Raw genomic sequence first — 12,776 nt, forward strand, 5'->3', positions numbered from 1 at the left:
TGTTCTATTATATAGGTAACCCTCAGTGTTCTATTATATAGGTAACCCTCAGTGTTCTATTATATAGGTAACCCTCAGTGTTCTATTATATAGGTAACCCTCAGTGTTCTATTATATAGGTAACCCTCAGTGTTCTATTATATAGGTAACCCTCAGTGTTCTATTATATAGGTAACCCTCAGTGTTCTATTGTATAGGTAACCCTCAGTGTTCTATTAGATAGGTAACTCAGTGTTCTATTAGATAGGTAACTCAGTGTTCTATTAGATAGGTAACTCAGTGTTCTATTAGATAGGTAACTCAGTGTTCTATTAGATAGGTAACTCAGTGTTCTATTAGATAGGTAACTCAGTGTTCTATTAGATAGGTAACTCTCTGTGTTCTATTAGATAGGTAACTCTGTGTTCTATTAGATAGGTAACTCAGTGTTCTATTAGATAGGTAACTCAGTGTTCTATTATATAGGTAACTCTCTGTGTTCTATTAGATAGGTAACTCTGTGTTCTATTAGATAGGTAACTCAGTGTTCTATTAGATAGGTAACTCAGTGTTCTATTAGATAGGTAACTGTGTTCTATTAGATAGGTAACTCTCTGTGTTCTATTAGATAGGTAACTCAGTGTTCTATTATATAGGTAACTCAGTGTTCTATTATATAGGTAACTCAGTGTTCTATTATATAGGTAACTCAGTGTTCTATTATATAGGTAACTCTATGTGTTCTATTAGATAGGTAACTCTGTGTTCTATTAGATAGGTAACTCAGTGTTCTATTAGATAGGTAACTCTCAGTGTTCTATTATATAGGTAACCCTCAGTGTTCTATTATATAGGTAACTCTCTGTGTTCTATTAGATAGGTAACTCAGTGTTCTATTATATAGGTAACCCTCAGTGTTCTATTATATAGGTAACCCTCAGTGTTCTATTAGATAGGTAACTCTCTGTGTTCTATTAGATAGGTAACTCTCTGTGTTCTATTAGATAGGTAACTCTCTGTGTTCTATTAGATAGGTAACTCTCTGTGTTCTATTAGATAGGTAACTCTCTGTGTTCTATTAGATAGGTAACTCTCTGTGTTCTATTAGATAGGTAACTCAGTGTTCTATTATATAGGTAACTCTGTGTTCTATTAGATAGGTAACTCAGTGTTCTATTATATAGGTAACTCTCTGTGTTCTATTAGATAGGTAACTCTCTGTGTTCTATTAGATAGGTAACTCTGTGTTCTATTAGATAGGTAACTCAGTGTTCTACTATATAGGTAACTCAGTGTTCTATTAGATAGGTAACTCTCTGTGTTCTATTAGATAGGTAACTCAGTGTTCTACTAGATAGGTAACTCAGTGTTCTATTAGATAGGTAACTCAGTGTTCTATTAGATAGGTAACTCTCTGTGTTCTATTAGATAGGTAACTGTGTTCTATTAGATAGGTAACTGTTCTATTAGATAGGTAACTCTGTTCTATTATATAGGTAACTCTGTGTTCTATTAGATATGTAACTCTCAGTGTTCTATTAGATAGGTAACTCTCTGTGTTCTATTATATAGGTAACTCTCAGTGTTCTATTATATAGGTAACTCTCAGTGTTCTATTAGATAGGTAACCCTCAGTGTTCTATTATATAGGTAACCCTCAGTGTTCTATTATATAGGTAACCCTCAGTGTTCTATTATATAGGTAACCCTCAGTGTTCTATTATATAGGTAACCCTCAGTGTTCTATTATATAGGTAACCCTCAGTGTTCTATTATATAGGTAACCCTCAGTGTTCTATTAGATAGGTAACTCTCAGTGTTCTATTAGATAGGTAACCCTCAGTGTTCTATTAGATAGGTAACTCTGTTCTATTAGATAGGTAACTTCTATTATATAGGTAACCCTCAGTGTTCTATTAGATAGGTAACTGTGTTCTATTAGATAGGTAACTCTCTGTGTTCTATTATATAGGTAACTCAGTGTTCTATTATATAGGTAACCCTCAGTGTTCTATTATATAGGTAACCCTCTGTGTTCTATTATATAGGTAACCCTCAGTGTTCTATTAGATAGGTAACTCTCTGTGTTCTATTAGATAGGTAACTGTGTTCTATTAGATAGGTAACTGTTCTATTAGATAGGTAACTCTGTTCTATTATATAGGTAACCCTCAGTGTTCTATTAGATAGGTAACCCTCAGTGTTCTATTAGATAGGTAACTCTCTGTGTTCTATTAGATAGGTAACTCTCAGTGTTCTATTAGATAGGTAACTCTCAGTGTTCTATTAGATAGGTAACCCTCAGTGTTCTATTATATAGGTAACCCTCAGTGTTCTATTATATAGGTAACCCTCAGTGTTCTATTATATAGGTAACCCTCAGTGTTCTATTATATAGGTAACCCTCAGTGTTCTATTATATAGGTAACCCTCAGTGTTCTATTATATAGGTAACCCTCAGTGTTCTATTAGATAGGTAACTCTCAGTGTTCTATTAGATAGGTAACTCTCAGTGTTCTATTAGATAGGTAACTCTGTTCTATTAGATAGGTAACTTCTATTATATAGGTAACCCTCAGTGTTCTATTAGATAGGTAACTGTGTTCTATTAGATAGGTAACTCTCTGTGTTCTATTATATAGGTAACTCAGTGTTCTATTATATAGGTAACCCTCAGTGTTCTATTATATAGGTAACCCTCTGTGTTCTATTATATAGGTAACCCTCTGTGTTCTATTATATAGGTAACCCTCAGTGTTCTATTAGATAGGTAACCCTCAGTGTTCTATTATATAGGTAACCCTCAGTGTTCTATTATATAGGTAACCCTCAGTGTTCTATTATATAGGTAACTCAGTGTTCTATTATATAGGTAACCCTCAGTGTTCTATTAGATAGGTAACTCTCTGTGTTCTATTAGATAGGTAACCCTCAGTGTTCTATTAGATAGGTAACTCTCAGTGTTCTATTAGATAGGTAACCCTCAGTGTTCTATTATATAGGTAACCCTCAGTGTTCTATTATATAGGTAACTCAGTGTTCTATTATATAGGTAACCCTCAGTGTTCTATTAGATAGGTAACCCTCAGTGTTCTATTAGATAGGTAACCCTCAGTGTTCTATTAGATAGGTAACTCTCTGTGTTCTATTAGATAGGTAACTCTCTGTGTTCTATTATATAGGTAACTCTCTGTGTTCTATTAGATAGGTAACTCTGTTCTATTAGATAGGTAACTCAGTGTTCTATTAGATAGGTAACTCTCTGTGTTCTATTAGATAGGTAACTCTCTGTGTTCTATTAGATAGGTAACTCTCTGTGTTCTATTAGATAGGTAACTCTGTGTTCTATTAGATAGGTAACTCAGTGTTCTATTAGATAGGTAACTCAGTGTTCTATTAGATAGGTAACTCAGTGTTCTATTAGATAGGTAACTCAGTGTTCTATTATATAGGTAACTCTGTGTTCTATTAGATAGGTAACTCAGTGTTCTATTAGATAGGTAACTGTTCTATTATATAGGTAACTGTTCTATTATATAGGTAACTCTGTGTTCTATTAGATAGGTAACTCAGTGTTCTATTAGATAGGTAACTCAGTGTTCTATTAGATAGGTAACTCTGTTCTATTATATAGGTAACTCAGTGTTTTATTAGATAGGTAACTGTGTTCTATTAGATAGGTAACTGTTCTATTAGATAGGTAACTGTGTTCTATTAGATAGGTAACTGTTCTATTAGATAGGTAACTCTCTGTGTTCTATTAGATAGGTAACTAACTCTGTGTTCTATTAGATAGGTAACTGTTCTATTAGATAGGTAACTCTGTGTTCTATTAGATAGGTAACTCTGTGTTCTATTAGATAGGTAACTAACTCTGTGTTCTATTAGATAGGTAACTGTTCTATTAGATAGGTAACTCTGTGTTCTATTAGATAGGTAACTCTGTGTTCTATTAGATAGGTAACTAACTCTGTGTTCTATTAGATAGGTAACTCTGTTCTATTAGATAGGTAACTCTGTGTTCTATTAGATAGGTAACTCTCTGTGTTCTATTATATAGGTAACTCAGTGTTCTATTAGATAGGTAACTCTCTGTGTTCTATTAGATAGGTAACTCTCAGTGTTCTATTAGATAGGTAACTCTCTGTGTTCTATTAGATAGGTAACTCTCTGTGTTCTATTAGATAGGTAACTCAGTGTTCTATTATATAGGTAACTCTCTGTGTTCTATTAGATAGGTAACTCTCTGTGTTCTATTAGATAGGTAACCCTCAGTGTTCTATTAGATAGGTAACTCTCTGTGTTCTATTAGATAGGTAACTCAGTGTTCTATTAGATAGGTAACTGTGTTCTATTATATAGGTAACTGTTCTATTATATAGGTAACTCTGTTCTATTAGATAGGTAACTCTGTTCTATTATATAGGTAACTCTCTGTGTTCTATTAGATATGTAACCCTCAGTGTTCTATTAGATAGGTAACTCTCTGTGTTCTATTATATAGGTAACTCAGTGTTCTATTATATAGGTAACCCTCAGTGTTCTATTAGATAGGTAACCCTCAGTGTTCTATTATATAGGTAACCCTCAGTGTTCTATTATATAGGTAACCCTCAGTGTTCTATTATATAGGTAACCCTCAGTGTTCTATTATATAGGTAACCCTCAGTGTTCTATTATATAGGTAACCATCAGTGTTCTATTATATAGGTAACCCTCAGTGTTCTATTAGATAGGTAACCCTCAGTGTTCTATTAGATAGGTAACCCTCAGTGTTCTATTAGATAGGTAACTCTGTTCTATTAGATAGGTAACTCTCTATTATATAGGTAACCCTCAGTGTTCTATTAGATAGGTAACTCAGTGTTCTATTAGATAGGTAACCGGAAAGATCCAGACTGTTGATAGGGAAACCAGAAAGATCCAGCTTCATCCACGTGACAGAAGAGGAGGATCCAGACTCATCCACCATGACAGAATAGGAGGATCCAGACTCATCCACCTTGACAGAATAAGAGGATCCAGACTCATCCACCGTGACAGAAGAGGAGGATCCAGACTCATCCACCTTGACAGAATAAGAGGATCCAGACTCATCCACCATGACAGAATAGGAGGATCCAGACTCATCCACCTTGACAGAATAGGAGGATCCAGACTCATCCACCTTGACAGAATAGGAGGATCCAGACTCATCCACCATGACAGAAGAGGATCCAGACTCATCCACCATGACAGAATAGGAGGATCCAGACTCATCCACCTTGACAGAAGAGGAGGATCCAGACTCATCCACCGTGACAGAAGAGGAGGATCCAGACTCATCCACCGTGACAGAAGAGGATCCAGACTCATCCACCCTGATAGAAGAGGAGGATCCAGACTCATCCACCATGACAGAAGAGGAGGATCCAGACTCATCCACCATGATAGAAGAGGAGGATCCAGACTCATCCACCATGACAGAAGAGGAGGATCCAGACTCATCCACCATGACAGAAGAGGAGGATCCAGACTCATCCACCATGGCAGAAGAGGAGGATCCAGACTCATCCACCATGATAGAAGAGGAGGATCCAGACTCATCCACCGTGACAGAAGAGGATCCAGACTCATCCACCCTGATAGAAGAGGCGGATCCAGACTCATCCACCATGACAGAAGTGTTCTGTTCAAATACCTCGAAGTGGTGGATTTTCAGTCTTGCGGAATATACCCAAAATAGTGTTCCATTTTGACCTTTTTTATTTTATGGGAATAAATTCAAAATCTGACTACTGTCCTTCTGATTGAATAGTCTGTAAACCACTTAAAACAATTGAATTAAGAAATAAACTTAAGGAATTCATTAATTTAAACAAATAAAATAAACCTTTATTGAAGTACATGATCATCTCAGAAGACTACGCAACAGGGTTAATCTATTAAAAAGACATTTCCTATTCACTAATATATACACATGATATCGACTTGATACATCCAGGGTTCTCCTAGTTTACTTTTTTATTTTTTAAATCTGTAATTATACAATATTCGTTGGATTCCATGATTTTAAAGAGTGATAGCAAACAAGTTCCTTGTGATGATATCAAAAAACATAACAAGGAGAAAACACTGGATAAATTGCACTTTCAGTCAATTGTACAATAAACGTGATCAATAAACATGACCGTCCTGAGGTAAAACCAACCGCTCTTACAGTAAGTATATGGTAAAGATGAGATACACCCCTGTGGGAATGAGATACACCCCTGTGAGGGCTGAAGTACACCCCTGTGAGGAATGAGATACACCCCTGTGAGGAACGAGATACACCCCTGTGAGGAACGAGATACACCCCTGTGAGGAATGAGATACACCCCTGGAGTACAACCCTGGGGTACCTGGAGTACAACCCCTGTGGGGCCTGGTGTCAATCTACAGGGTTGACAGTGTCCTCCTCCGTCCTCATCTCCTCATCCTTGACCTCAACTGGACTGTTCAGAGCTGAGGAATAGAACACAGCAAACAGGAAGAGAAAAACAAGTTAGTATATCTTAGTTTTAATAGAAGCCTGTGATCTGTAGTGTACCAGTCACCATGGCTACCTACTCCTGAGAGACTCAGCCTGTGATCTGTAGTGTACCCAGTCACCATGGTTACCTACTCCTGAGACTCTCAGCCTGTGATCTGTAGTGTACCCAGTCACCATGGTTACCTACTCCTGAGACTCTCAGCCTGTGATCTGTAGTGTACCCAGTCACCATGGCTACCTACTCCTGAGACTCTCAGCCTGTGATTTGTACTGTACCAGTCACCATGGTTACCTACTCCTGAGACTCTCAGCCTGTGATCTGTAGTGTACCCAGTCACCATGGCTACCTACCTGAGACTCTCAGCCTGTGATCTGTACTGTACCAGTCACCATGGTTACCTACTCCTGAGACTCTCAGCCTGTGATCTGTAGTGTACCAATCACCATGGCTACCTACTCCTGAGACTCTAAGCCTGTGATCTGTAGTGTACCAATCACCATGGTTACCTACTCCTGAGACTCTCAGCCTGTGATCTGTAGTGTACCCAGTCACCATGGCTACCTACTCCTGAGACTCTCAGCCTGTGATCTGTAGTGTACCCAGTCACCATGGCTACCTACCTGAGACTCTCAGCCTGTGATCTGTACTGTACCAGTCACCATGGTTACCTACTCCTGAGACTCTCAGCCTGTGATCTGTAGTGTACCAATCACCATGGCTACCTACTCCTGAGACTCTAAGCCTGTGATCTGTAGTGTACCAATCACCATGGTTACCTACTCCTGAGACTCTCAGCCTGTGATCTGTAGTGTACCCAGTCACCATGGCTACCTACTCCTGAGACTCTCAGCCTGTGATCTGTAGTGTACCCAGTCACCATGGTTACCTACTCCTGAGACTCTCAGCCTGTGATCTGTAGTGTACCCAGTCACCATGGCTACCTACTCCTGAGACTCTAAGCCTGTGATCTGTAGTGTACCAATCACCATGGTTACCTACTCCTGAGACTCTCAGCCTGTGATCTGTAGTGTACCCAGTCACCATGGCTACCTACTCCTGAGACTCTCAGCCTGTGATCTGTAGTGTACCCAGTCACCATGGTTACCTACTCCTGAGACTCTCAGCCTGTGATCTGTAGTGTACCCAGTCACCATGGTTACCTACTCCTGATTTTGCTCTGAGACTCTCTGCAACCCAAATGGAATCCTATTCCATATATAGTGCAATACTTTCGATCAGGGCTCTCATCAATAGTAGTGCACTATATAGGGAATAGGGAGCTATTTGGGATGCACCAGACACACCACAGGAAGTCAACAGACACACCACAGGAAGTCAACAGCAGCAGTATCTTAGGTCAACTCCCGACTGTCTCACCAATATTAGCAGGAGCCACTATCTGGAAAGGGATGGTCTGTCCGTCCTCCAAGAGTATCTGGTGTGTCCCCACGCTCTCGTCCCCTAGAGATGACACGCTGACCACTTGTCCGTCCCCTAACGATGACACCATGACCACCTGACCCATGCCCAGAACCACTGAGGGGTCAGCTAGGGTCAAAGCTTCCCCCAGAGAGGGGCTGGACTGGAGGAACTGTGTGGGGCTGACCAAGAGGGGCTGTGGGGGGCTGGGCAGCTCCAGGAAGTCTGTAGTGACTGTAGACGACTGAGACAGACCTCCGTCAAAAGAACACAGGCCTGGTTGGAGCTGGATACCCTGGAAATGAAACAAGACAGTTGGTTTGCCAGAGTGCCTAAGAAAACACAGATACATATATAACTCTGTCTGATTCGATTGGACAGGAATTCATCAGTGTGTATGACACACGCAGAACATCAGACAGTAGTCCTCTCGCCTGTAGCTGGGCAAAGATCTTGGGTTGCAGGGAGCTGAAGAGCTGTACGGCCTCAGGAATGAACGTGTCAGTCCCCTCCAACACTCCTACTCTCTGGAAGGCACCTGAACAGACTGAATAAAGTTGGGGGGGGGTGGGGAAACAGAGCTAGTAAGATAACTATTGGAGCTGGGCTTTTCACGGTGACTAGAGGTGACCTGTCATTACCTTCAGCAGGGGCTGGCGTGAGGGTCAGAGTCACAGTCATTGGGTCCACTTCAGTCCACTGGAGGGGAAGCAGCGGACGTCACGCATGACATGGAGAAAAGCAAGTTTTAGATGAAAGAGCTGGGAAGCAGTGGTGCCCCCCAGCTGGAAGGTCTTCCTAGTTACCTGTGTCATATCAGTGGTGACCCCCCAGCTGGAAGGTCTTCCTAGTTACCTGTGTTATATCAGTGGTGACCCCCCAGCTGGAAGGTCTTCCTAGTTACCTGTGTTATATCAGTGGTGACCCCCCCCCAGCTGGAAGGTCTTCCTAGTTACCTGTGTTATATCAGTGGTGACCCCCAGCTGGAAGGTCTTCCTAGTTACCTGTGTTATATCAGTGGTGACCCCCCAGCTGGAAGGTCTTCCTAGTTACCTGTGTTATATCAGTGGTGACCCCCCAGCTGGAAGGTCTTCCTAGTTACCTGTGTTATATCAGTGGTGACCCCCAGCTGGAAGGTCTTCCTAGTTACCTGTGTTATATCAGTGGTGCCCCCCAGCTGGAAGGTCTTCCTAGTTACCTGTGTTATATCAGTGGTGACCCCCAGCTGGAAGGTCTTCCTAGTTACCTGTGTTATATCAGTGGTGACCCCCCAGCTGGAAGGTCTTCCTAGTTACCTGTGTTATATCAGTGGTGACCCCCCCCCAGCTGGAAGGTCTTCCTGGTTACCTGTGTTATATCAGTGGTGACCCCCCTCCCCAGCTGGAAGGTCTTCCTAGTTACCTGTGTTATATCAGTGGTGACCCCAGCTGGAAGGTCTTCCTGGTTACCTGTGTCATATCAGTGGTGACCCCCCAGCTGGAAGGTCTTCCTGGTTACCTGTGTTATATCAGTGGTGACCCCCAGCCTGCTGGAAGGTCTTCCTAGTTACCTGTGTTATATCAGTGGTGACCCCCCAGCTGGAAGGTCTTCCTGGTTACCTGTGTTATATCAGTGGTGACCCCCAGCTGGAAGGTCTTCCTAGTTACCTGTGTTATATCAGTGGTGACCCCCAGCTGGAAGGTCTTCCTAGTTACCTGTGTTATATCAGTGGTGACCCCAGCCAGCTGGAAGGTCTTCCTAGTTACCTGTGTTATATCAGTGGTGACCCCCCAGCTGGAAGGTCTTCCTAGTTACCTGTGTTATATCAGTGGTGACCCCCCAGCCTGCTGGAAGGTCTTCCTAGTTACCTGTGTTATATCAGTGGTGACCCCCCCCAGCTGGAAGGTCTTCCTAGTTACCTGTGTTATATCAGTGGTGACCCCCCAGCCTGCTGGAAGGTCTTCCTAGTTACCTGTGTTATATCAGTGGTGACCCCCAGCTGGAAGGTCTTCCTAGTTACCTGTGTTATATCAGTGGTGACCCCCCAGCTGGAAGGTCTTCCTAGTTACCTGTGTTATATCAGTGGTGACCCCCAGCCTGCTGGAAGGTCTTCCTAGTTACCTGTGTTATATCAGTGGTGACCCCCCAGCTGGAAGGTCTTCCTAGTTACCTGTGTTATATCAGTGGTGACCCCCCCCCAGCTGGAAGGTCTTCCTAGTTACCTGTGTTATATCAGTGGTGACCCCCAGCCTGCTGGAAGGTCTTCCTAGTTACCTGTGTTATATCAGTGGTGACCCCCCAGCCAGCTGGAAGGTCTTCCTAGTTACCTGTGTTATATCAGTGGTGACCCCCCCAGCCTGCTGGAAGGTCTTCCTAGTTACCTGTGTTATATCAGTGGTGACCCCCCCCAGCTGGAAGGTCTTCCTAGTTACCTGTGTTATATCAGTGGTGACCCCCAGCTGGAAGGTCTTCCTAGTTACCTGTGTTATATCAGTGGTGACCCCCCAGCCTGCTGGAAGGTCTTCCTAGTTACCTGTGTTATATCAGTGGTGACCCCCCAGCTGGAAGGTCTTCCTAGTTACCTGTGTTATATCAGTGGTGACCCCCCCAGCTGGAAGGTCTTCCTAGTTACCTGTGTTATATCAGTGGTGACCCCCAGCTGGAAGGTCTTCCTAGTTACCTGTGTTATATCAGTGGTGACCCCCCAGCTGGAAGGTCTTCCTAGTTACCTGTGTTATATCGGTGGTGACCCCCCCCCAGCCTGCTGGAAGGTCTTCCTAGTTACCTGTGTTATATCAGTGGTGACCCCCCCCAGCTGGAAGGTCTTCCTAGTTACCTGTGTTATATCAGTGGTGACCCCCAGCTGGAAGGTCTTCCTAGTTACCTGTGTTATATCGGTGGTGACCCCCCAGCTGGAAGGTCTTCCTAGTTACCTGTGTTATATCAGTGGTGACCCCCCAGCTGGAAGGTCTTCCTAGTTACCTGTGTTATATCAGTGGTGACCCCCCAGCTGGAAGGTCTTCCTAGTTACCTGTGTTATATCAGTGGTGACCCCCAGCTGGAAGGTCTTCCTAGTTACCTGTGTTATATCAGTGGTGACCCCCCCAGCTGGAAGGTCTTCCTAGTTACCTGTGTTATATCAGTGGTGACCCCCAGCTGGAAGGTCTTCCTAGTTACCTGTGTTATATCAGTGGTGACCCCCCCAGCTGGAAGGTCTTCCTAGTTACCTGTGTTATATCAGTGGTGACCCCCAGCTGGAAGGTCTTCCTAGTTACCTGTGTTATATCAGTGGTGACCCCCCAGCTGGAAGGTCTTCCTAGTTACCTGTGTTATATCAGTGGTGACCCCCCAGCTGGAAGGTCTTCCTAGTTACCTGTGTTATATCAGTGGTGACCCCCCCAGCTGGAAGGTCTTCCTAGTTACCTGTGTTATATCAGTGGTGACCCCCCCAGCTGGAAGGTCTTCCTAGTTACCTGTGTTATATCAGTGGTGACCCCCCCAGCTGGAAGGTCTTCCTAGTTACCTGTGTTATATCAGTGGTGACCCCCCAGCTGGAAGGTCTTCCTAGTTACCTGTGTTATATCAGTGGTAACCCCCCCCAGCTGGAAGGTCTTCCTAGTTACCTGTGTTATATCAGTGGTGACCCCCCCAGCTGGAAGGTCTTCCTAGTTACCTGTGTTATATCAGTGGTGACCCCAGCCTGCTGGAAGGTCTTCCTAGTTACCTGTGTTATATCAGTGGTGACCCCCCAGCCTGCTGGAAGGTCTTCCTAGTTACCTGTGTTATATCAGTGGTGACCCCCCAGCTGGAAGGTCTTCCTAGTTACCTGTGTTATATCAGTGGTGACCCCCAGCTGGAAGGTCTTCCTAGTTACCTGTGTTATATCAGTGGTGACCCCCCCAGCTGGAAGGTCTTCCTAGTTACCTGTGTTATATCAGTGGTGACACCCCCCAGCTGGAATGTCTTCCTGGTTACCTGTGTTATATCGGTGGTGACCCCCCCCAGCCTGCTGGAAGGTCTTCCTAGTTACCTGTGTCATATCAGTGGTGACCCCCAGCTGGAAGGTCTTCCTAGTTACCTGTGTTATATCAGTGGTGACCCCCAGCTGGAAGGTCTTCCTAGTTACCTGTGTTATATCAGTGGTGACCCCCCCCAGCTGGAATGTCTTCCTGGTTACCTGTGTTATATCGGTGGTGACCCCCCAGCCTGCTGGAAGGTCTTCCTAGTTACCTGTGTTATATCAGTGGTGACCCCCCCCAGCCTGCTGGAAGGTCTTCCTAGTTACCTGTGTTATATCAGTGGTGACACCCCCCCAGCTGGAATGTCTTCCTGGTTACCTGTGTTATATCGGAGGTGACCCCCCAGCCTGCTGGAAGGTCTTCCTAGTTACCTGTGTCATATCAGTGGTGACCCCCCCCCAGCTGGAAGGTCTTCCTAGTTACCTGTGTTATATCAGTGGTGACCCCCAGCTGGAAGGTCTTCCTAGTTACCTGTGTTATATCAGTGGTGACCCCCCCCCCAGCCTGCTGGAAGGTCTTCCTAGTTACCTGTGTTATATCAGTGGTGACCCCCCAGCCTGCTGGAAGGTCTTCCTAGTTACCTGTGTTATATCAGTGGTGACCCCCCAGCTGGAAGGTCTTCCTAGTTACCTGTGTTATATCAGTGGTGACCCCCCCCCAGCTGGAAGGTCTTCCTAGTTACCTGTGTTATATCAGTGGTGACCCCCCCAGCCTGCTGGAAGGTCTTCTGGGCCTCGTGGATGTGGTTCTTTATGTCGTTGACGGTTGGGAAGTAGCAGAGGTTATGTCTCTCTGGGACCTCCTCTGATTTAAACATCTCCCGCTCCACAAACCGCCTGGCAGGACAGGAAACAAGACAGGAAGA

General features: G+C 43.8%; 1 protein-coding gene across 1 annotated transcript in view; it reads right to left on the reverse strand.

Moving 5' to 3' along the window:
- Positions 1-5,831: 5,831 nt before the first annotated feature.
- The window catches only part of carf (calcium responsive transcription factor), a 47,744-nt gene continuing 40,799 nt past the window's right edge, over positions 5,832-12,776 (reverse strand). The window contains 5 exon segments of the mRNA XM_052523276.1: positions 5,832-6,465; positions 7,872-8,208; positions 8,348-8,460; positions 8,555-8,612; positions 12,594-12,747. Of these exon segments, the coding sequence (XP_052379236.1) occupies positions 6,392-6,465; positions 7,872-8,208; positions 8,348-8,460; positions 8,555-8,612; positions 12,594-12,747 (736 nt within the window). The 3' untranslated portion in view covers positions 5,832-6,391.

This window comes from Oncorhynchus keta, chromosome 7, assembly GCF_023373465.1.
Source record: "Oncorhynchus keta strain PuntledgeMale-10-30-2019 chromosome 7, Oket_V2, whole genome shotgun sequence".
NCBI lineage: Eukaryota > Metazoa > Chordata > Actinopteri > Salmoniformes > Salmonidae > Oncorhynchus > Oncorhynchus keta.